The 24,690-nt window shown below is 41.1% G+C and overlaps 1 protein-coding gene across 8 annotated transcripts in view; it reads left to right on the top strand.

Annotated features, from left to right (window-relative positions):
- Positions 1 to 21,530, top strand: part of POLQ (DNA polymerase theta) — a 53,748-nt gene extending 32,218 nt beyond the window's left edge. For 3 of the 8 annotated variants that reach the window (XM_065852267.2, XM_065852257.2, XM_071814163.1), the window contains exons 17-30: positions 624 to 767; positions 1,387 to 1,583; positions 3,006 to 3,246; positions 4,358 to 4,551; positions 6,249 to 6,386; positions 7,790 to 7,964; positions 8,248 to 8,383; positions 10,978 to 11,096; positions 11,839 to 12,023; positions 12,370 to 12,481; positions 13,916 to 14,040; positions 15,507 to 15,660; positions 17,320 to 17,435; positions 21,029 to 21,530. In XM_065852267.2, the coding sequence (XP_065708339.2) occupies positions 624 to 767; positions 1,387 to 1,583; positions 3,006 to 3,246; positions 4,358 to 4,551; positions 6,249 to 6,386; positions 7,790 to 7,964; positions 8,248 to 8,383; positions 10,978 to 11,096; positions 11,839 to 12,023; positions 12,370 to 12,481; positions 13,916 to 14,040; positions 15,507 to 15,660; positions 17,320 to 17,435; positions 21,029 to 21,142 (2,150 nt within the window). In that variant the 3' untranslated portion in view covers positions 21,143 to 21,530. Of the gene's footprint in view, positions 1 to 623; positions 768 to 1,386; positions 1,584 to 3,005; positions 3,247 to 4,357; positions 4,552 to 6,248; positions 7,504 to 7,789; positions 7,965 to 8,247; positions 8,384 to 10,554; positions 10,615 to 10,977; positions 11,097 to 11,838; positions 12,024 to 12,369; positions 12,482 to 13,915; positions 14,041 to 15,506; positions 15,661 to 17,319; positions 17,436 to 18,153; positions 18,573 to 21,028 lie in introns of those variants that run through there. The other 5 variants (XM_071814162.1, XM_065852277.2, XM_065852287.2 and 2 more) reach the window with 5 other exon arrangements.
- Positions 21,531 to 24,690: the final 3,160 nt, after the last annotated feature.

Raw genomic sequence — 24,690 nt, 5'->3', positions numbered from 1 at the left:
TTGAGTTTGCAAAAAGTAAACTTTGTTCAATATATGCATGTGCAAAATTTGGATTAGTCTCTGGATTGTTGCAATATTTCTTCATTTTTTTTTTTTTCCACAGACTTATTCTTACACTGCAGTTTGCTGCTGCTGTATAAACATACTCTTCCTTTAGAGAAACAAGATTAAGCAGTTAGATTCTTTGTTGTCATATTTCCATAACAACAACAGAATTTCTTTACTGTCAAAATATATTTTTGACAGATAAATGTAAATGTTTTTCAGAGTGAAAGGAGGGAATATATTTCTGTCTCAACTCTGGAAGAGATTGCTAGGAAAGGCCAGAGTTTTGCAGGGATGCTGTATGGGTGGTTGTTTCTGTTAAGATAAAGTTTGTTTTGTTTGTTTTGGCTTTGTTTTTTTGTTTTGGGTTTGGTGTTTTGTGTGGTGTGTTGTTTTTTTTTTTTTTTAATTTCCCAGAAAAAGAAACACAGACTTTTCTCCTTATAGATATATTGAAGATATATATTCACTTTTAAGAAATTTAGGGTCAAATGTATGTATTTACATTTTCAGGATCCAAACTCTTCAATATTTATGGATAGCATTTTATAATCATAACTTAAAAATTATTCCTTTAGCAAGTTCTCCTCAGTGGAAGCAAGTTAAAGATGATGGATTTCCTGTCCAAGGCTGTGAAGACATCTTGGTAGTTGGACTGGCAGTATGTTGGGGTGGAAGAGATGCCTATTATATCTCTTTGCAGCAGATACAAGACCAGAATGGTAAGTGAGCGGACAGGCTGTGCCGGGTGACATGACACTGCATTTCAAGAAAGTACCTTCAGCAGACACGCTCTTGAAAGTGTTTTGAGTGTCCCAAACCCAGCTCAGTTGTGTGATGGAGTAATTTAGTCACATTGTTCAGCAGTCTTAACGTGTTGAACACACTTGAAGACATTGCTGTGGATACATCTCTGCTACAATAAGGCCAATATTGGCTCAAGCACTGGACTGCTGAGCATGTATATGGCTAAAATGTTTGCTTACTCCTATGTTCTCCTTAGCTTACTTGCTTTTCTCTTTCAAACTCTTTCAATTTTTGCTCTCCAGAACAAATCCGACACTAGAATGCTGAACATAACCCAATCACTGCACCATGGGCTTGTGACTAGTGTTTGATTCCTGCCTGTTCTTTGTTTAGTAGTACAGAGACAGCATGTCGCTTTTGGGAGCATTGTCTGGTTTGATAAAATGTGTAATATCTGTATAGATTTGTTGTTATTTGTTCACAGTCTGACTCTAGTTTTTGTGCTTTAGGTGATTGTGTTCAAGATTTTTCTCTTGCCTTTCTTTATCACACTGTGGGTAAAAAGGTGATTTTTGCTTGCGTTTCCTGGCTTAGAGATCAGTATGAGTTTGGCACCACCACCTTTGGACAAAAACCTATCTGTAACAGAGAGACTGTCTCATCTGCAGCTGCACCTACAGAAGAAGCCCAAGCAGGAGCGCTCACTTATCATGTATAACTTCATTCAGCATTACAAGACTCTGGTGATGGCTTGTGGAATCTCCTTGGAAGGAAATTTTGAGGATCCAAAGGTTTGCAAGATTAAGAAATTTAGTTTGGGTAAAACTACTAGTTTAAACACACCACTGTAAAGACAGAAATACCTCCTGTTGCTTCCCCTCTGTTATTTAGATTTGAATATGCACATCAGTCAAGGGGTTTAGTGAAATTTCCTTCCAGTGGGAAATCTAGAACAGTATGTAGAGAAGACTTCTTTTGCTATGTGTGTTCATACCTTGGGTGGGGAGGTTGAGGTTAAATCTCTCCCCTGTCCCAGTGGACAGGGCTGAACTCTTGTTTTGTTGCAATAACAACCCTGGGAATGAAATGGCAGCAGCACTTCTAAAGTGGCCAGACTATTGATTCTAAGAGCAAAGAACTTCATAAGCAAAAGATTTATCTACTGTGTGTATAGGAACACCTTGCTACCACTGTTTTCCCCTAAACAAAACTCACATGTAATTTCAAAAAGTTTGGGTACCATTTTTACCTCTAATGAAACACTAGAAAGACGTAAAAGCAGCTTCTTTTCCTTGTTAGGAAAAGCTCTAGATGCATTGAAGTTTCTGGTGTTGATTTTTTTAAAGCTTGCATCACACATGGGCTGAACAGCATCATGGCAATATTAAAGTCTGCAAGTAAGTAGCTAAGGTGTTCAACACAAGGACAAACTTAGCTTTTTATACCAATACATAGTTTTAGGACAGAATTTAAGAGCAATAAAAGTAGCACCTTTCCCTGCACAGTTCCATATATTAAATGGAGTCATACTCATATTTTTCCATTTTAGTGATGCAATGAATATATACATATACACATACGTTCTCCCCCCGCCCCCCATAGATATACATGTGGTTTTTACCTTCTGTTTGCATGGCAGAGACAAGGTAGAAACCTGTGTTTCATCCTATTCTGACACAAAAGATTGAAATATAGCTATAAGGAAAATTGCTTTGAAGACAGTGGGAGGTATGAGGCTCACCATGAATAAAATTTGCCTTGCAGAATTCTTGGTACTAGTGCTGATGTGAAAAAAATTAGGAGAACTCAGCTTGACTAATATTCTAGATCAATAGCAAGTTCTGATTTTTACAAACTCTGTTTTCAGATTAAACATGTTTTGATCCTGATTTTAATATTTAATTCCCTTTGTGTTAGGTTTTAATAAATGAATAAGCTGGAGGACAACACTTCTAGATGTGTTCAGTTGACAGAGGATAAAGTTTTCAAATGTGTAGAATTAACTTTGAGTTAGAATGAAGCTTTTCAACAGCTTATGCCCTCTTGAAGGTTTTATCTGAAATCATGTAACTTTTCCACAAATTACTCCAGTGTGCCTGCCAAATCAAGAAAAATAATCTGCACTATAACTTTGCATTAACCCCCAGCTAAATATTTATGTAGTACTATGAATAAAATGGAAAAAAGGTCTCATGGAGGTCTCCCTTTTTAAGGTTGCATGTTGGCTGCTTGATTCTGACTCCAAGGAACGTACCCTTCACAACATGGTGACGAACTTTCTCCCCAACGAGCTGCCTCTGCTGGAAGGGGTAGGCACCGGCCAAGGGGTGCAGAGCCTGGGGCTTAGCGCCAACCGAGATCATTCTGGGCGGTACAGAGCAGCAATAGAGTCTGTGCTTGTCTTCAGTGTCATGAACCAACTCCATAATGAATTGCAGAAGGAAAACCTGGCAGGTAAAGAGAGCTCCTCCACTTGGGAGCAAAGAGGGCAGGTAAAGGTATCTGTGCTACCACAGTCTGAATGATCAATGGAGAAGAGAGATTTGGAAGTTCTTACTTAAGTATATTCTGCGGCAAAATGTCCATTTGTTAAAAGAGAGAACTTGCCTTGGAAGTACGTTTCTTTTGTCAAAAAAAAAAAAACCAACAACAAAACAAATCCCAAATATCTACCAGTTCCCTTGGTTAAGGCAATAGCAGAGTCTATTTTAAGTCTCTGAATCAAGCAGATCTTTACCACCCAGGTGAGGAGGCCAGCCATTCTGAAGTGACTTGTGTGTCTGTCTGTGGTTTCTCATTAATATTTTCAAAAGCATTTGCATTTCCTTGTCAGAAGAAATTCCTAAAATCCTCAAATGTTTTCTGAAGGAGATTTTTTGTTCTTTGACCTGCCCATATAGCTTTCTTTGCCATGTATGTGTTTTGTCCATGGACCTTTTGTGATCCCATTGTGAATGATGCAGAATGTTTACACTAATTTTTGCTGAATGCTTGTCTCTGTTTAAAAACAAGCAAACAAAAACCCCCTAAAAAGCACATATCTACTGGTGGGCTTTCTGATTGTTTTCCTGAAATTGTATCCAAAGCCTAAGATTAGGATCCATTCTCACTGAAGTCTTTTATTGTGAGCTTACCACATCAGTTACGATCGTGACAACTAAACCTTAGAACATTTTTAAAAGATGTAGGTGGTGGAATGAAAGTGTATCAAGTTAAAAAGCTTTACATTAAGCATGTCTGCGGTTTATAAAATGTTGACACACAAAGAAACGTCTATTTCTTAGAAAAAAAATAAATTTGACGGAAGTTGTTATTCTCTTGAATACTTTTGTGATTAAAAGTTCTGGATACTTCTTATTACGAAATATTTCTTACTATGAAATATTCCAGAAACAAAAGTATTTAAGCTAAATCTATTTTAAAATATTCCAGTGTGTCAGGATATTCAGGATTTTAAAAACTGAAGATTCACCAGTTGTTTTTTTGTTTTAATGAGTCTGTTGTTTCGCAGTTGATCTGTTTTTGATGTTTTAAAAGCTTTTCTTGGGGTTTGTACTTATTACAGATGTATTTTCTAAAGTGGAGATGCCCAGCCATTATTGCTTGGCTCTGCTGGAGCTGAATGGCATTGGTTTTAGCACAGCAGCCTATGAAACCCAGAAACAGGTCATGCAAGCTAAACTGAGCGAGATTGAGACCAAGGCGTATCAGCTGGCTGGCCACAGCTTCTCCTTGACCAGCCCTGATGACATTGCAGAGGTAGGTGAGGGTGGGAGGGGGAGAACTTTCTCAGAAGTTACCTTCAAGAGGCTTTTGCTTAGGCTTAAGAAAAAACCTTCTTGGGCAGACAGCCTATGAAGAAAAGACAGAACGCAGACTGGACTCAGATCAGAGTTGGTTTGTCTTTACACTCGTGAGCTTGCTGCCTGGAAAGTGCTGTGCATCTTCTGTTTGTTACTGATCATTCTGATTTCTGCTAACTTTAGCAGAAATAAAGAAGGTAGGAGTGGAAATAAGCATGCTAGAAATAAAAACCACATGAAAATAAGTATGTTGTTTGTATAGGACCTTGGCTTCTCACAGTGCATGAGATGATCTGCCAATTATATGGGTTTTGGAATATTTTGGATGATCGGTGTGGGCCTAGAGAAGCTTTTTTGCAATATCAGTATTCTGCACGTGAGATGTGATGTGATACCATGTAGGCTGAGCCTAAGAATAGTTGTACTGAATAAGTTGTATTGTTACCCCTAGAGAGGCGTGAAAGAGGAGGAAACATTGCTTTCAAAGTTTTGAATCAACTACTGTCTGTTTTTAAGAACTAATACAGAACTGATCTTTTTGAAAGCCTAAGAAACAGATTTCTAAGTAAATTAGCAATACTTTTATTCCTGAAGAACTTTGGTTTTTAATGCATATTACATGGAATCATAGGAATATTATAATTGCTGTGCATGCCTTTTTTACCATTTATTTATTTTCTATATACTAATTTCTTGCTGAAATGCTACACTTTCTGTGGAGATTGTAAAAATTTGCAAGCAGCCATCACTAAAAGAAGTTCCACAGAAATATTCCTCCTTTGTTGCAAATGCAGAAGTTTTGCTTAATACCAGTAGTCTTAGTTACAACTCCTGAAATAGTGCTCAGCTCCAATTTCACTCTACTTCATGGAAAGGGGAAGGAAAGTTTTTTCTGAAGTACTGTTCTCTGAACTACAGAAACTTGTTTCTCATGTGGAAATTTTGTTAGGAATCACGTAAAGTATCTCATATAGGTTAGCAGAGCTTTGCTCTTCTGATTTTGTGTCAGTAGAATTTTTGTGCTACAAAAATGTGCAAGGGAAAAAGCTTTTATTCCCTTCTGGCAACTGTGAAGTGAAACACAATAGCTGCTAATTAGTGTATAATGCTACACAGAAACATAGAATGAAAAATGAAGAACTCTGTTCTGTCTGTCAGCAAGTAAGCATATACTTAATTTTACAGTTCTTGGCAATTTCTTAGGAAAACTAATATTCTGGCTATTCTATTATATAAAAGGTGTGACCACCTCCTCCTATGCCATTCATGTTGCTCGAAGTCTGCTCCCTGCTAACGCTTCATTTTTCTCGCCAATGTTCTTCCCACTTCTAGTCATCTTAACTCCACGTTTTATTACAGTTGGCTGTCAGCAGTAACCTCACTTATTGGATGGAGTTAATTACCTTTTCTAAAAACATACCTCTGAACTCAAAACATATAGTGTTCAGAAAATGAGATTTTAGATTGCATTTTGTAGTTAATTAAAAGGAGGAGGAATGACTTTGATAGCAGAGATCTTTAATCAGCTTTTTAATTACCTGAAGCATTTGTACTATCCTTTGGTTGGAACAAGCTGTTTAAGTGCTCATTTGCTTTTTGTTTTCTCCTGGGAGTAGCATGCAGAAACTGATTTGAAATGCTGGCCTTTTTCAGGTTTTGTTCCTGGAGCTGAAGTTGCCACAAAACGGAGATGTGAAAGTTCACAGGAACAAGAAGACTCTGGGTTATACCAGAAGATCAACTGCTAAAGGAAACAGGGTTAGGCTGAGCAAGCAATTCAGTACAACCAAGGTACAGTAAAGTCTGGTTATAGTCTGAAAGTCACTGTAAAAATAACTCCCTATTATTTCACATACTTGCTGCTAGAATACACTGAAGTTGGGTATGATGACTTAAATGGAGGTAAATTTTAACTGCCTTTTTGCTCCTCTAGTTACCACTGGAAATTCAAACTGGATTCTGCCTTCTCTGTTAGCAGAGTTATTAACTCCTCCTACTCTCCTGAAGCCTGAGTACAGTGAGGACATGACTATAAATAGCAGGCTTCAATAAGAATAAATCAGGCAGAAGTTGATTCCCCGAACCACATGTAAGACCAAAATAGCACAATAATTTTGTAAAGTCAAGAGTAGAAGAATTTTTCAATATCAACATGAAAGTTACTTAAATACTGTAGTGATTAAATACAATATTTTCCCTGCCTGGTATTGTCGTTTCTATATTTTGTGCTTCAAATAATTTGTCTTCAGAATGGCTGATCTGATAGCTTCTCAAATTTAGTATATCAAAAACTTGTATATATGTGAAGGCTATTGACATGCTTGCCAGTTGATAAATATTGTGGAACTGTGTGTAATACCAACTGCTGCAGGCTAATGGCCGCTCTTGCCAGGCAAGTAATACTGGAAGATATATATGTTCTTTCTTTCAGGACTCATTAATCTGTGTTGTTTTCTTAGTTTCACCCTGTTCAGTGTAGTTAGTGCTTGGATGACAAGTATTGATTTCCGAAACTCAAGTGGCAGTGAAGAAGTGAGTGTGGTGGCGATGGCAGAGCAGGGAGCAAGAAGCAAATGAGGATTTCCTCCTTTGGTGATGTGGAGGGATGAGGCTGCCGCTGCCTACTGCATACAAAAATGTTATTTTGAGAAATGTTTGCATGCCACTGTCTTTTGAAGTTCTTGTAATCCCTTCATATTTCTGACATGACTGAAAGGATTTGATTGCTAGTGATCAGCTTTGTCTTTCAAGGAGCATGATCAAAAGGTCTTTATTTTATGTGTTCCTACCATACGGATAGGAGTGAACAGGGAGAAAAATGTTCAAGAAGATGAAGGAGGAGCATTAATGCTGGGCAAGAGGAGACAACGTAGGGGACCTATGGCAAGCGATGCTTTGATCATTTCAGGTGATCTATTGGTCGGTGCAGGCTAAGAGTGGTGATGAGGATACAAAAGTTCGAAGAGAAGTGATTGCTGCCTTGTGTGTAATAAAACTGCAGCTGTGTCACCTCGTGCTTTGGTTGCCCAGGTGCAGGTGATATAAGTGGAGGGGGACATCCATTTAATTTTAAGGCAGTGACACTGGAAGCTCACTGTGGGTGGAGTTGCTTTTTTTCCTGCAGAACTGTGAAACCTGTATTTATAAAGCTTTAAAGGCAGTTAATTATAGTTATGCCCTTTTCTCCCCACAAGGATGTTTTGGAGAAATTAAAGACACTTCACCCCTTGCCAGGGCTGATATTGGAATGGAGAAGGATCAATAATGCCATTACTAAAGTGGTATTTCCAATACAGAGGGAAAAGCGATTGAATTCGGCACTGGGAATGGAAAGGATATATCCAGTGTCACAGACTCACACAGCTACAGGTAAAGAAAGGCGTGCAAAATCCTACTTCTAACTGATTTTATATCTTTTTGTGTGTGTGGGCAGCTTTTCTGTGAGAAAAGACAGGATATCAAGCCTGTGCTCTACTTCAGCTAAATGAAAATACTGAAATACCTATTTCACATGAATCTTCCCTAAAAGTCTGGGTGTGTTAAAATAGCTTTTGTGTTCACCAAGCAATATTATTAATTTCTTACACATATGGGCATGTAAGAGAGACTCCGTTTGGACCCTTACTTAGTCCTGCCTTGTCTTCCTTCTCAGGTCGAATAACCTTCACAGAACCAAATATCCAGAATGTGCCAAGAGATTTTGAGATTGAAATGCCAATTGTGGTTGAAGAAAGCCCACCCTCCCGAGCCCATGGAAATGTTAATTCTCGCTCTGTTTCGGGGGGCAGGTAGGAGGATCTTGGCAAAGCTTCTGCCTACTCTTCTGATCTTAATGTGGTCAAGTTGTCAAATTTCTCTTTTCTGACTTCGCCTGTGTCTGCTGTCATGTCAGTGCGACCTGTTACTCAGCGTTTCTCTTACAGTTTCAGGGGAATAAATACCTAAAAATCAGTGGCACGTGAAAGACTTAATAATACTAACAGCATGTAGCTCCATGTAGCCACTTGCTTTTTGAAATTCTTTATGAAACCCTATAGTGAGATAAGCATTATGCACCTCACAGCTGTATGAGAAGCCTGAGTGTGAAAAGTAACTGAAGTGAAGTTAGGATCTGGTTTGACTTTCTAAGAACTGCTCTGAAAGAGGATAGGATATTGTGGAACATGTAGAAGAAAGTTCATCTGTTCTATGCTGTGCAGCTCCCCGTGTAAGGGAACATGGGTGAACGTTTCATGATAAAGCAAATGTATTACTTAATGTATAATAGCTTAATATACCCAATATGAAAAAACATAATTTAAGAATGTCTAACAATACAAAACTTACAAAGAAATTGGAAAGTCATTGAATCCAACTTTTATGATCAAGGAGAAAAACCTGATTCATACAAATAACAGAATATTTCAGTGCTATAGCCATAAGTACACATCCAGATAATCAAAATTCATTCCTACAAAGACTTTTTTTCTGCTACCAGGTAGCAGAAAAAGATTTCTAAATCTGGTTTCTGTTAACCAAATGACCTATTTTGATACATGCCAATGCCTAAACAGTTGTGTGGAAGTCTAGTGAAACATCAAGATGGGTCTTTTGGCAGCTAGTTTGTGAGCTTTGAAGCTTCATACCTGGTGGTGGTTTTCTGTCCTTTCAGTTTCTCTTTCCATTCAGGTTCTTGTCCCACATGTCACTTGAGTGACTTTTATCATTTTTTTTTTCCCCATAGCAAGATGTGAGAACTTTCAGAAGTCTTTTAGCCCTTCTGTCTGTCTGTTCCTACCACCACATGTCTAACATCCTTGTGCCTCGAGTAGGTTATGGGAAGAGAGCCCAGGAGTAGCAGGATCCTGTCCCTCTCTCTTCAGGAGAAGAACCAGGGCTAGCCATGGAGGCAGAAATGTTGTTCTGAGAAATAGCTCTGGCAGTGCTGAGTCTTGCAGCAGTTTTGCAGGACAGTTGGAGAGTAAACTGGTTTCCTAAGAGTCTTCCCTGTAAAGAAGCAGCCCATCAAATGAATGGAGGGTGTGCTGAACTTCGAGAGAGGTCAGCCCCTCAGGCTAACTACTGAGACTACATTCCTTAGGTAAGCAGCCACTCTCCTTAGGATGATGGGCAATCCTAAAGGCACAGAAGTGACTGCTGGCACAAAAGAAGCTGTCATGCAGCCTAAGCCTGATAGACCTTCCAAACTTTTGTCCAAACTCTTTTATTTTAGTAATTACTACTACATTCTGTAATGGTGTGAAGCCATTACTCATTCAACTGAATTAGGAACTTCTGCTGGACGGTGTTGTTCTTTACAATTCCCAAATGTTGTCCCTCACCTTTATTTCTTTTGAAAATTTATTTCTGTGATTTTTGTGCTATCTTTCCTCTCCTTGATCCCTACCATCCCTGAAATGACAAAGTATTAAAAGAAAATGGAGTACGTGAGGGAAGCATGCTGTCTTTTTTGTGCTTTGATCTCAGAGATCAGTGCCTTGATCTCAGAGATACCTTTCCATTCTGTTGAAAAAAATTGCTCAGATCCCTGACCCAGACATCAGGGGCTTATAAAGGTCTTTGACTGCACTTCCAGCCAAGAACCCAACGGGCTGGCTAGTGGGTTGGTGCTGAGGGGGATAGGAGGTGTGAATGGTGTCACAGCTGTGCAATGTTCAGTAGGTGCACTGATGGACAGAATTCCACCTGCAGCTACAAGTGACTTGGTGGGACAAGAGAGCCAAGCAAGCTCTGAGAGGCTGCAGAGGTTGCAGCTGGTGCCACTCTAAACTTCTGTTCTTCTGGAAAAAGAAAACCTCTTTGCTTTTTGGCAATTTTTTACTCAGTCTGTAGAGAGGAAACGTGCAGTGGTTTATGACCATGTCTTCTGCAGCTTCTCTGCTTCTGTGGGCTTACTTGTGTGTTTGTGTGCATGCAGTGATGAGGCTGGCATAGAGGAAATATTTTCTGTCTGTACTAGGTATTGGCTGGTGTGGATATTCTGCATATTCTGATGTTGAAAGAAGACTTGGCATTCAAGGTGGGATGTTGAGTTTTTAGGATTTGTATCAGACTCATTTGCTATGTTTCTGGAATGCGCCCATCACAGGCCTGGGGCCTTTCATCTTACCTGTTTTGGGGTGGAATTATCCAATTTCTGGACCAAACTGAATGTACTAGGAAGATTTATCCCTAAATCTGTTCAGAGTCAGTAAATCCCTTTAGGTGTACGTGTGGCCTCTGTTCGCTTCTCCTATGATCATATTTAAGTATGAATTGTCCGGAAGAGTGGAATAGAAGCTACTGACTCACTTGTTTTCATGGATCCTTTGTGGCAAAATTGATTATGCATCTTTCAGTGTCTTTGAAATTAGTGACAAACAGTAATTATTTGTCTCCACAGATGCAGAAAGAGTTCCGGTGTTTTGCCTCATGGCCTAAAGGTTCAGGCTGAAGACAGATCCAAAGAAAGGGGAATACCGTTTGCTGTTAGCATGAGGCATGCCTTTGTTCCCTTCCCAGGTAACGCCCAGGTTCTGCTCTGTGCCAGGTAGTCATTATGAATTTAGTTGGCAAAAAATCTTAGATCTGATGAAGAGTTAAGAACTGATGACAGTATGTATCTGACTAAGCAGCCTACTTGGAAAACCAGTGCAGTAGTTAGCTTGCCCTCAAAATTATTCACAAGACTGTAAAGGAGAGCATTTCAACTGGGGAAAGTGTTCAAATGTTATAATTCAAGTGTTCACACCTTCGTTTCCTCTTTAAGAATACATGTCTTCTGAAGAGCTATACTTAGGCAGCTCTTAACACTAGACAGAGTGCCATTTGTGTATTATTTCTATGCAAATGTCAGTTCTCATGTTGCCTGCCCTGGCTCAGTACAAGGCTGCTGGTCTGGCCTCCGTGCAGATCATTCCAATGAGGTGCCAGACTTTTACACAGATGCCTGGGCAGACGCTTGTCTTTGTGTTTTCGATGAATTCTGGATGTAGGGACTGGATGGAAAGCAAGCAGGCCTGGGCATTGGAGAAACAGGCAAGAATTGGTCTGATTTAATTTCTACTCTTAATTGGCACAACTTTCAGCAGTGGCAGAAGCAACTCCTGAAGATATTTGCAAGAAAACAGAGACTGAGATCACATAGAAATGTCTGTGAAAAACTTTCAGAGCAGAAGGTGCAAGGACAGCTTCAGTGCTTCTTGTTGGAATGTTGTTGGAGTAATTTATGAAATAATGATTTCTGCTACCTTGTTGATTTCAGGTGGTTTAATCTTGGCAGCTGATTACTCTCAGCTTGAACTGAGGATCCTTGCTCATTTGTCTTGCGATTGTCGACTCATTCAAGCCTTGAACGGGGGTACTGATGTCTTCAAGAGCATTGCAGCAGAATGGAAAATGATTGATCCTGAAGCTGTTGGAGATGGGACCAGGCAACAAGCTAAACAGGTAATTTTTAGGAAAAGAACTTCAACAGCAGCTTTCTGGGCTGGAAGGCTCAGTGTTCAAAATATCAAGGAGTCACAACAGTATGGTTTGCTACTTGAGTTCATCTGTGACTGTTCGGTAGTTGCTTTGTATGACCTCCCACTCTTAATACATTTCAGCTGGAGCTGTCTGGGTTTTGAGGGATGAGGGTGGCGAAAAGCAGCCTGAATGGCTTGGACTCAGAAGCAGTCTCTCTTCTTGAATGTTCCCATACACTTGTCTTCCAGTGAATCACATTTTGTTTTGGCTCTGTTTTCTCTGCATGGCTCACCATATGGTTGCGGTTCTTCACACTGTCCTCTGGCAGATTTGCTATGGAATCATCTATGGGATAGGAACAAAATCATTAGGCGAGCAGATGGGGATCGATGAAGATGAAGCTGCCAATTACATTGAATCCTTCAAATCAAGATACAGAGGTTTGGATATGGCTGTTTGGGAGCTGCGAGGTGGTGGTGGTTGTTGTTTTTAATCCCTTCTCTCTGTGTCTCTTCAAATCCTAAATTTGTCTCAGTCCTCACTAGTCCTGTCTCTTTTTAAAAAGCTTTTAATTTTTAAAAAGTCCAGTGCATCAGCACAGCAGTTTGATACTCCATAATGACAATACAATTGGTTTCATGACAATACAACTTTAGACCACACTTCTTATAATTTTTAAATATAACCATTTCTCTCTCCAGTTCTTGTCTTCTGCTTTGATTGAGTTTTAAACTGCTTTGTGTATAACACATTTTTGTCTAGCTGCTCAGAGCAGCTCTCCCATATTTTGTAAAATGACATTGTTGCATTCCTAAGAAGCATGTTAATTTTTAGGAAAGCTATAGAAAGAGTAGAGCTGCAATCAGAAAATTAACGGAGGGCAAATGGGATGTGAGACAACTAGTTCTAATCATAAAACTTGGAAATCAGCTGGAAAATTATGTTCTAAAGATTCAGGCTTTGTTTCTTTAGAAGACAGATGCTGAGAAATGGTATCCTATAAAAAGTCTGGTTAATCTCCAGTAATTTCCAGATAGTGTCTCCTTATCAACCATTAGAAGTGACTTTGTGCTTCCTCCCTCTCGATACAGGTGCATACATACAAACTCCGCAATGTACCTTATATCTTTAACTTCACTTCTAATGAGTTTTCACTTATATGCATTGCCAGGTTGACATGCTAATTTACATACCTAGTGAACTGACTCGTGCTGTCAGTCTTGATCCTGAATAGCTCCTTTTACATTCTATGTTTTGTAAACCTTGGAAAGAAAGTGCAGGGAGTTAACTTTTTCCACTTTAGTGCAATTGTTACCTGAACTTTCAGTGAAAGGGACTCTTCCCTGTCTCACCTATGTTTGAGCTAAGTTTCTTTTTAATATCCTCGGTGGATTAACTCCTTCCCTTGCAAAGTGCAGGTGGGCAGGTTTCTTTCATCCTAGAATCTGGTGTGACACAGTCTGAAGTCAGGCAGCCTGAGGCATCAAGGGCTCCGACTTCTGCTTTCAACTTACTCCCTTCCTACTACTTGTCTTTCCAGTGCTGGTCCAGGTCCTGACCTCTCCATTACCCATAATACATGTATGATCCTTTGTGCCTGGGCACTGTGCAGAATGGATTTCCTACCTCCTTGTGCACAGCCAGATATCCTGACACTACCCATTCTCTTCCACTTCAGAAGTCTTAATAGGTTTCCCAGCACAGCTGCAAATAGGCTGAGTGATCATGTGCCCTTGTTCACTGACAGGGTCTAGGAAATATAAAGAATTACCTTTGTGCTCCTTGGGTGTCCCAGACCACTTTCAGTGATCCCAGTGAGAAGTCAATGTGGAATATCAGTTGTATTAGGGAAAATTTTCTCTTTCCTTTCACAGGCATTCAGAAATTCTTGAGGGAGACAGTGAGGAGCTGCAGGAGAGATGGGTTTGTGCAGACTATCCTGGGAAGACGGAGATACCTGCCAGCTATCAAAGATCCAAACCCCTACAGTAAAGCTCATGTATGTAGAAGGTTTTTTGTTTTGTTTTGTTTATTTGTTTTGTTGTTGTTGTTATGCTTTGTTTGTTTGTTTTTTTCAGTATTAGATTTCTTTGCATATCCATATCTGCGTTTTTACAGGATCTATGAGCCCATCTTTGTCTTGACCTTCCACTTCCTACTTGGTTCATTGTTCCCTCAGTTATTTTCTGAATAACAGAGCTTTTGTCATGGTTTGCTTTACATAAGTCTTCTGTGACTGGGTGCACAACTGTCATTGCTGTGCTAACCTCACTTCAGAACTCCCATGTTGGAACAGGAGTGAGTAATTTATTGAAATAAGTGGACATGATTTTAAAAAGCCTCCACACAGTGATGTGCTTTTACTCTTCAGGCTGAGTTACTCCCACGTAGCAGTCTTTGTATATAATATGCTGTCAGCACTTGAACAAGAAAGGGCATTTAAGTCTTGTATTTTTGGGTATTTGTTCTTTTTCTTATTTCCCCTCACAGGAAAATTGCTCAAACTTGTTAGATAAATATTGACTTAATATATGCCTTTGTACTAGCATCATGCTTTTTTATCAAGGTCATTTCAGACACATCTGTCATAGACTCTACATCAGTGAGAGAGAATTGACTCCCTGAGGAGATGTTGGTGCATTTCTGTGGGGCATGCTTTTCAGTGGGAAGCTGGATCAGGTCGTGTGGAATTAAAGACTAGAGTGGAAGAGGGAGGAGGTGGGGGAGTTTGTACTCCAAGTAGTTGAAAGGGACACAAAGACTTTAAAAAACCTTTTTTTTTGACATGATGTGACTTTAATCTGGAGGATACTTCAGCATGAAACTTTGTAGATGCACCTTCTGTTCAGTTTTAAAATCACATTAAAGACCAGTTAATGAATTGTCTTAACTTTCATTTCAGCTTCCTTGTAACTTGTTGCACACGTTTCAGCTCTAATCAAAGAGACTGTTTGAATACAGTTTTCTTGTCCGAGGTTGTTTGTGTGAAAAGTCATTGTGTCATAGTGTCATCTGGTGTGGTTTTGCACAGCTGTAATGCTCTGTCATTAATCTGTGAAGTCCAGCTTTTTGCCTTTGGTCATCCATTCCTGATGGTTTTGGAGACAGGCAGAAATGTCTTGAGATGCTTGGACTGACTGACATATTTTTCTCCTCATGGAACTCTGTTACCATGTGGATACGCTTCTCCCTCTTGTGGCTTGTGACTCTTGCAAGTTATTACCCTTGATATTAATTAATTTTAAATTTGTGGAAATCCTGCTTTTCTCAGTCACCTGGAGAAATGTTGTGTCCCCAGCTAGTCTACAATGTCTCTTTATTTCAGGCACATATGACAAACTGTCCATCTGGAGGTTTTACTATGTCTGTATTTGGCCCTGTATTATTTTTAATTAAGTAACCTGTGGCATGCTGGATTTGATTTATTTTTCTGGTTGGGTTTTGAGAACAACTGTCTCTGTTTAGGCAGAACGACAGGCTGTGAATACAACTGTTCAGGGATCTGCTGCAGACATTGTCAAAACAGCCACTGTGAACATTCAGAGACGCCTGGAAGCTTTCTCCTCTGTGATCAAGTCCCATGGACATCTGGAGAGCTCCTTCCAGAGAGATCAGACTGGTATGCTCGCCTCTTCCTTGCACACTAGAGCAAAAATTTTCAGTTAAGTTTTAATGGGAAAAAAGTCATGAGGAAGAAGGGAGAAACTGCAGTGTTCAGATTGGAATCCCCAATAGCTTCAAAGCTGATCTTGCAAAGGTTGGCAGTGCGAGTTTATATGCGATATGGCCTGGTCTGTGATGCTACCACAGAATTGCTCAAAATTAGGAAGGAAAAACTGAGCAGATACCCTGGCTTCAAAGGCAGTGAAAAGACAGAGTGGAACGACTTCTAGTTCCAAAGATATATTTTTTTTTGTTAGAGTTACGTCTGGAATTTGTTGACTGGAGTTGGATGTACAGAGCCTCCGCAAGAGTGTTATATGAAGCACTTAGCAACATAAATTTCTTGTGGCTGCAGATAGCAAAGCTGTGCTAGGATGCTCATTCCCAGAGGATTGCTATGAAGACTATTTTTTAGCATAATGTAGACAGTGTTTCGTTCATCACTTGTATATTTTTAGAAAGACAACTTAAGGGTTGGAGTGCTATATTTCTTTGGTAGTTCTTATGCTTCAACCTGAAACATGAAGCTGTCTTAATACAAAGAGTCTGATTTTTGTAGGACTGACAAGGAAAACTAAATAATTAATTGCTGTATCTCTAGAAGTGTGTCAGGGAGTTTTATTTTTAGAGAGACAAGATTCGGAGGTCTGCTGTGAGTAGAAAGCTTGTCCCTGACAAAACTTCCCAACCCCTCTAGGAGCAGCAGCTACTGACCTTTGGCCAATGTAATTGTAGGAAAGTGAGTAGATGAATTTGTGACAATTTTTCCTCTTCTCATACTAGCTGTTCCAAGAGTTAGAAAGAATTCTCTTTCAGCAAGTTATAAATGCCTGTGCCATCAGAGAAGCATCCTGCGTCATGTGACTTCTTCAACATTGCTGCTTCAGTGTGAGGAGCCGACGATGCTGTGAAACCCTTCCCATAGCTGTGAACTGGAGTCCTCCTGTTAGCTAACCTGAGAAATAAATAACTTTGGGGTCTGTGTGTGTGAGGTTGTGTTTATTTATTTTTTTTAAAAAAAGCTTTTACCATGGAACAATTTGTTCTGTTTTATTTTTTTCAGGCAAGGCCTACTGGTATCCTGGTTTTGTCAGCTGCTTGTTTATTCAACAACTGCTCTTTTTTCTTTCCTTTTTTTAATCAGGAGTAGTAGCTACAGTTTCAGATAACTGCATTTGGGAGGAGGCTAACTGCCTTTTTAGACTGACCATTAAAATGATTTTGCAAGAAAAGCAGAATCCTAATCCCTTGCCAGAGAGAATGTTGTAAACCAACTTTGATTAAACTTGACATGATTTTGTTTAAAATTTCATTTTAAAACAGATCGTTCAGGAGATGCAACTGTCTCTTGTTTCTGTTCTGATTCATAGCTTTATAATGCAAGGCTGAAATGTTTATATCCAAAATGCTTTTCATGAACATTTTTCCCTCAGTGACTGTACAAATATTGATAGAATAATAATGTTTTGTGGTTTCATCTGTAGGCGTGGGCTTTTTTATTTTAATGTTCATCATGTTCTTTTTCTCAGCATTAGGAATGTGCAAGGGTTTTTTGATACAAAAACCATGCCTTTACATAACGGTATGTAACATAATGTGCTCTTCACCTGTGTAGGAACGCTCGGGAGGAAGAGAAACAGAGGGACATTACACCCCATCAGCGGAGCTTTCTTTATCCTCCAACTCCATGATGAGCTCCTCTATGAAGTAGCAGAGGATGATGTCATCCAGGTACAGGCTTTTTTGGCTACATTAGGATGTTTCAAACCAGCTTCCCTTCTGGGGGCTCAGCTTCTTTTCCCTGAATATACTCTCACTGTGTGCTAACAACCCTGTGAAGATGATGTTAAATTGGATGAAAAACTATGTTTGTATTCTTGATCCCTTTATTTGCAGACTCAATTTTTCCAACATGTCCTTTGCTGCTTATAACAGCAGTTTGTACAACTTCTATGCAAGACTTGATGGTTGAAGTAGCTTAATGTTGTTGACAGGTGTAGGGAGTTTTTCCTCTGTTTGGAGGGAGCTTTGCCTCCCTGTTTACACTCCTGTCTTCTGGTGCCTGATGCAGAACATGAACTGGTAGAGCTGCGGTTTGTGTAAGGAAAGGAGGATTTTTTTGCCTTTGGTACTTGTTTCCTACCTACTTGTCTTTCTGGTAGGAGTGTTATGGTGCTGGTTAGCAGCATGGTTGGTGTAACAAATCTGCTGTGGGGACTTGAGATACCTTTCATGTCTACATGTGTCTCTGTGTGTGCTCTTCCACCACGCAAGATCCCACTTCTGTTCTGCGCATACACCTTGGTGGCAAGCAGTAACTCCTAGTCTGAAAGAGCTTTAGGCAATACTGATTGGCCAGAGCATATTTTTTAATAATTATTTCATTAAAAGCCAAAGTTTTAATATTTTTCTCTTGAATCTCAGCTCAAGCTTCTGTTTGTTTCTCCAGCTCTGTTTGGACATCTGCTGCTTCAATCCAGGCAGGCTGTTTTAGAGATAAAGAGGATCCCAGTGTCCTTTCTTTTACGTCTTTAGGTACTGACTCGAACTTATCAAAGTGTCCCCAGAAGAACTGGGGCCAAGTGAGTGGATTCACTTATTATTTATTGGTTGTGGTTTTTTTTTTTTTTTCATTAAGAGCCTCGACTTCAACAAAAATCATTGTCAGCTTTTCTGACTGTATTTCTGTCCATGGATTTTCTGGGCAGTCCCTTAAACCAGCATATGTAGACAAGGCATGTTTCTTAGACTCAGACTTTCCTTGTGCGTACAAGATTTGCTTGTTTTTCAAGGATTTCTGTCTAGCTGAGACAACAGGGTACTTCTTACCCCTTTGGTTAATTGTTTTTAGGGCCAGAAAGGATTTTTTTTTTTGGTGATAATACTGCCTGCTGTCCTTTCAGATGCACCATTAGAATTATTCTATGGTGGAAAGATCTAGGTTGGAAAGGATCTCTTGACATGTCTCCCTCTTAAGCCCCCACTCAAAGCAGGGCCTGAATTAATTAGCTCTTTTGAGCTATAATATACCTTTTAGTGCAAAAGTAGTGACCATTTCTTGCTTTCTGTATTGATGAAGTTTTTTTCATCTTCCTGGCACTAAAGCTTTATTATAGTGTAAGTCGTATATTTCTCAATTGCAATAGCAGTTTTTATTCAGACAAATTAGTTTGGTCACCAAGCTAAAGTGCACAAAAGAAAACTAAAAATAGCTTTCCATATATCTAGGAATTTGTGTTCCTGTCAGGGTATCTTTACAAGTGGTTTGTAAGAGAAACAACACTAGTGATCATTCTGTTTTCATTTGCAGTCTATCAGTGAACTAGGCTACTTGTTTTAAAAGGCCATATTGGAGTAATACTTATTTTTTCTTGGGCTAAAGGTGTGAAGTGCCTGGGGCATCAGGACTTTCCTAGTCTGTGCAGAATGTCAAAGTGAAGGTAGGGAGCTTTCAGAACTTGTCCCGATAGCAAGATTGTGATAGTATTGCCAAAGATGGCAGAAGGAGGCTTGACCTTCCATCTGTTGAGCTGAAGCTGGCAGTGAGGAGTCAGGTAGGAACATAAAGGTGTGGATGAGGTTAGGAATCAAAGGCTAGGTGCTTTTAAACTGCTTGCTTGTTCCCAGCATCGTTGCATTTATGTTTTTAAGATGGTCAGTATTCCTGCAAACGTGTTTCAACTGAGCACTGAGAACTCTGCAATCTGTTTGCTTAACATACATGCAGGAAATTCAGACCTCAAAGCTCCCCAGGTCAGGATGTTGGTGCACACCTCTGTCTCAACCCATCAGTTTCCCCAGGAACCTCATGCAGGTTTTCGTGTCTCCCCTGCAGCTGCTGTCCCTTTCTCAAGGTGTAGCAGCTTTAATTTGATGTTCTTGGTGGTGTGTGCTGGACCTGTGACCATTCTCAAAGAATTTCCCTCTGGATGGTTCACATTTCTTTTGAAATACTGGGCCCCAAACTTGATCAAGGCTGCAGTAGTTTAAATAGAGTGGAAAACTGATCCATGTGTCACACAAGCAACATTTTCTATGTTCCAGAGTTGCATTTGCTTTCTTTGCCACAACAGTGTGCTGTGCGTAAGCTGCATTCAGTTTTTAATCTCCGATAACCCCATTTTTTTCCTGCCCAGGCAGTTATTTTTCATCCTATTTTTGAACAGTAGATTATTTATATCCCAGTTTTCTGTCCTGCTTCTTTCTAGTCTGTACTTGTCTGTGCTGAATTACATCCTATTTCAAAGCATTTTTCTAGGTTATCAAGATAATTTTGAAATGTGGAATGTAAGGGCATAGGGTTTTGGAAGACAAATCTCCCCTTTGCTCTTAATGCTGTTGTAAACTCTTGTGCTCTGATCTCCTCAAATCCCTCCTCCTTTCCCAGTAAAAACTATGGACGGATCGCTCCTGTGTGCACCTGTGAGGGACTTATGAAAAAGGATGGGTCAGAAAGCTTGAATAGTTCCTGTGTTGGTGCAGTGGCCTCTGGCTGAGATGAGTGATCACAGTAATTTCAAAGCCTCTTTTCATTCTGCTGTGGAAGGGTCCGTGGGATGGGTGTGAACCGAAAGATTCATTGAAATAAGCAATCCAGGACAGGCTGGACTCCGTGCAGGTCTTGGGCTAGGAAAGAGAGTCCCTCTTATCCAGGGCAGTTATTTACAGCTGGGAAAAAAAATCCTGTCTCTTACACTCCAAAAAGTCACAGGCAAAAATACCTTCTGCTTTCCCTATGTACTTAAATGAGTGTTTTCTTAGAAATGCCTTTGGAGGGCAGCAAATGTTGGAATTGCCTCAACAAAACAGTGAGGGTGAACCTGGGGAGGATTTCTAGCACCTGCATTGAATGTGATCCGCTTTCCCAGAAATTTGTAGTTTGTATTTCACAGGGTGCCTCTTGTGCCGACACAATGAGGAGGGACACTGTTCTTTGCTATGGTGTATTTGTTTTGTGTCTTGCTTTCATTGAAGTTTTCAGAACAGACTCCGTGGAACACCCAGAATTATGCAGCTGGGTGAAAGAGGAGACTCTGCAGGACTCTCAGGTGTTTAATGGAAGGTTAATCTTGCCTCTTTTCTAAGTCTCAAACAGTGTGGAACCAGTCTCAAGTCTGTGCTGCATAAAATGTTGCTGGCTTTACACAGTTTCTCCATTCATAAACCCCAATCAGGATTAAAATATTTGGTTGCATTCTCATCAGTGGTATGTCAGTGCAAATAAATGCAGGAGAGGAGTCCTGGTGTCTGGCCACCCCAGCTATTGACAGAAAAACAGAGCATTGCAGTTACGTGCACATCTGATGTCTTGCCTTTTCTTGCAGGTCGCTCAGATCGTCAAGCATGAGATGGAAAATGCCATCAAGCTCTCAGTAAAACTGCATGTTAAAGTGAAAATTGGCCCTAGCTGGGGAGACCTGCAGGAGCTGGAGCTCTGACACAAGATGCACCTTTCTCGTGTGCGGTGAAGTGAAAAGCACCACAGACTGGGCAGGGCAAGGGCCAGTGTCCTCGCAGGCAGCGACAGAGCTGCCCGCGGTGTGATCCTCCTCTATCTTGCTGCTACAGGCATTGTTGCAATCTGCCTGCTGAAGTGTGTGGTGGAAGCTGCTATCAGTTCACCAAGCCAAACCCTTCAAATGTCAGACAGGACAGTGAAGCACGTTTACAGATCTGCGAAATTATTAATTGCTAAAAGCACAGTATTTAAATGAATTCTGTTAAAAATGCTTGATATTGTAATTTAAAACAAAACCCCACAGCCTACTGTATTTATTACAAATGAAATGAGCTGGATTATTTTATTAAAACAAGGCGCAAAGATAATTTGGCAGTTCTTGTGTGTAATTGTATCTAGGACCAAAAAAAATAGTCATTGTGTTTGCACCTAATGTTGAATTTTACAGGCCTCTCCTAGGATCATTTGTACTGAATTCTGCTGATGAACTGAGTGCCAAAGTGGCCTTACAGCCGGCTGGATTTCTCACTGAGCAGCTGTGCAGCATTCAGAGTGAGCGGAACCAGGGCTTGGTTGGCCTCTGACTTTTAGGAAAGCGTTTTGGTGACAGACTGTCGTAATTCATCTTACTGCTACTTTGCAAACTGGCCTTGAGAGGGATATTGTTTGGACTCTCTTGTAGTTAACACAGCAAAAAACATTCCTTTTTAAAGAATGAAACTCAGTTTACTGGTTAAAAATGGCAGTTCATATTTTTGTGAAGAAAAAAATATCTCAGTCTGGCCAGCTGAAGTGACAGCCCTGCTGTTGTTGGGGGTCTGGTGTGTTAGAGAGGTGTCACTGAGCAGCAGCGGGTGACCTCTGGTTCTTCCTTCCTTCAGAGACCTGGCTCTGAGGGAAGCCTCATATCCCGCCTATAAGGTGTAGGGTATGAGGCTTCTCTGCTCACATTTCCCTTGCACTTTACCCCAGCGCCTTGGACTCTATTTCTGTGATCAGGCAGAAAGTTCTTCTGGGAGTGTGGGCTGGTCAGGCTGAGCTGGTGCTGAGACTGACTTGGCTCAGCTGTCTGGATCGGATGCTTTGAAAGAGGGGGCAAGGAAGGAGCTTGCAGGGAATCTGCTGCTGTTGGGTGTTACTCTCCTCACTAATACCTTCTGGTCTGGCTAAACCTTGCATCTCACAGTTTCAGCTCCCTTCCATATGGATGTGATGGTGATGTGATTTCAGCTGTTTTTGTTAACTTCATACAATGCGCTGACCTTGAATTCTCTTATTTTCATCATTTGGCCCTTATATGTTACAAGAAAGGGAGGACAGGTGCCTCCTGTCACCTTCTTTATCCCTCTAATTATTATATCATGTCTTTTCTTCTGCAGTTCCTCCCTAATGTAAACATCTCCATCTTTCCACTCTTGCCTCCTGTGAGAAATTTTCAAGCCCCTAATTATTCTTTCATTTCTGAGCTTCTGCCTGATCCTTTTTAAGAGGTGTACTTTTGAAGTTGCCTTTATAGCCTGATGTGAGAGGATGCACGCTTGCTTTCAACAGCCTGATAGCGTGCTTGAGCTTGTTAACTTCAAATGCAGCACTTTTGGTGTGGCCATTATCCTGACATCAGAAGTACCTGGCATGGAGGTTTCGAGAATGTGGTGAGTTTTAAAAGATGATACTGGGGTCTGCGTACAAAGGGCCGCATCCTGGACTCTGATCCGCCACCTGCCTCTTGGCTCAGCAAAACGGGCAGGAGGGATCCAGCCAAAGCCCCAGGCGAGGATGCCTTGACTGCCCTTCTCGGCACCGACTTGGCCACCTTTCCTGGTTTGGATTTCAGTTCATCTTGAGATTTTTTGTCTCCTTCCTGCCCGCTCTGCACTGGTTTTCTGCCACATCTGTCACCTGATGGCTGAGCTCTTTATCCACAGCATTTGGTTTCTTTTCTTAGCTCATTAAAGCTCTTGTTATTAACAGATCTGAGCCTCGGCACCCTGGTGCCTGACCATTTGTGTGCTCTGCCTGGGAAGGTGCTGGGTTGGACTCATTACCAACTCACGTGGCCTTATGATTTCCTGTCCCGGGGTGTCATGCGGTGACACACCTGTGCTGTATTTCAGGCCTCGCTGGAGCTGCTGTAGTTTGAGTTGCTTGTTCTTTGGCACATTACAGTATTTTCCTCCTGCATACGGTCTTTAGAATTCAGAGCGATAGATCTCACGCATATTTCCCGACAAGCTCTCTAGACAGAAGTGATGCTAATCAATAAGGGGATTGACACAGAACTAAACTGATTTTGGAAAACAAGCTCAACGAGTTCAGTTTAATTAAGCAGTAATTTGGAGCGAAGGAGAAGACAGAAGGTGGCCACTGCTCTGTGAGCGAGGCAGCTGCGGCATTTGAGTCATGATATTAGAACTGGCTCTGAGCTGTTGCCTGATTGCAGCTATTTACATTGCTTAATTCTGATTAGACTTAGGTGTCTGTGAGACTAAGCAGGGGAGGCAGGAGAGGGCTGAGGTCGGGTAAGCAGTGACGCGGCTTAGAACTGTGTGGAAGATTATACCTGTTATTTTCTGAAGTTGGTGGAAAGTGTTGGGCTGCCCATGTTACTTATTTTTGCCTGTGGGCCCTTCTCCTCCCAGCTCTGGTGGGCTGAGGCCTGTGTTTAGGTGGAAACTGCGCTTTTTTCTAGTTCAGGGCCCAATAACCAGACTGCAGGTTACTCTCTGTCGTCTTGTAGTCAGGATGGGATGCATCTGACCATGTTCACTCTCTTCCTCAGCGGGTTTGTGTGTCTCTCTGCAGTCTGCTCCTGCTTCCTGTTAGCTGGTGCTGCACAACAGGTGCAGTGACGCGTGTGGCCTGTGAGGAGAGGAGGGATGGACACTGCGGCAAGGGTAGGAGTTGTGTTCGTTGCAGCAGCCTTGTCACTCGGTGTACGTGGAATTGCTGCTGCAGCCCAGTCCTGCTCCGTGCCCTGCGCTGCCCTGGCCTGGCTGCTGCACCAGAGCGAGGGTGGGTGTCTGCCAGAACAAACTGGGGTGGGATCCAGTCCTGGCAAACGTTCCTGTCGCCAGGAATGCCTTGTCTTCGCATCACGGGAACCTGTGTGAGCCAGCTCCTCACAGAGAGACCCTGTCCCCTTTGGCTGCAGAGCAGCCTTGTTCCCTTCAGCTCATATCTGCTTTCTTGTCAAAATCACTCAAGTTTCAATTCAGTCTGCTGCCAGCATGGGGCAGAACATCCCTGGATTCGGTAGCAGGAACTCCTGCCATTGATATTTGATACAGCTACTCCGTCCCTTTCCTCACACGCAGACCACAAGCTTGTTTTACCTTGGTATTACTGCTGCAGCGTTCCTTCTATCCCAGCCTAATAAAAGTGACCTGTGTGTTTTCTTGTAGCTGGGCAGCAGTGGGAGAGTGGCAGGTGACAAGGGATGACACACACCTAATCTGACCTTGTTTGGTCCTTTTGCCTTTCTCCCATGCCATTTACATTTCTTCAAGAAGTGACTTGGGGTTTTCCTGC

This window comes from Patagioenas fasciata, chromosome 1 (assembly GCF_037038585.1).
Source record: "Patagioenas fasciata isolate bPatFas1 chromosome 1, bPatFas1.hap1, whole genome shotgun sequence".
In the NCBI taxonomy this organism is placed as follows: domain Eukaryota; kingdom Metazoa; phylum Chordata; class Aves; order Columbiformes; family Columbidae; genus Patagioenas; species Patagioenas fasciata.
Note: the sequence above shows the minus strand (reverse complement) of the source record. Positions and strands in the feature narration are given on the sequence as shown.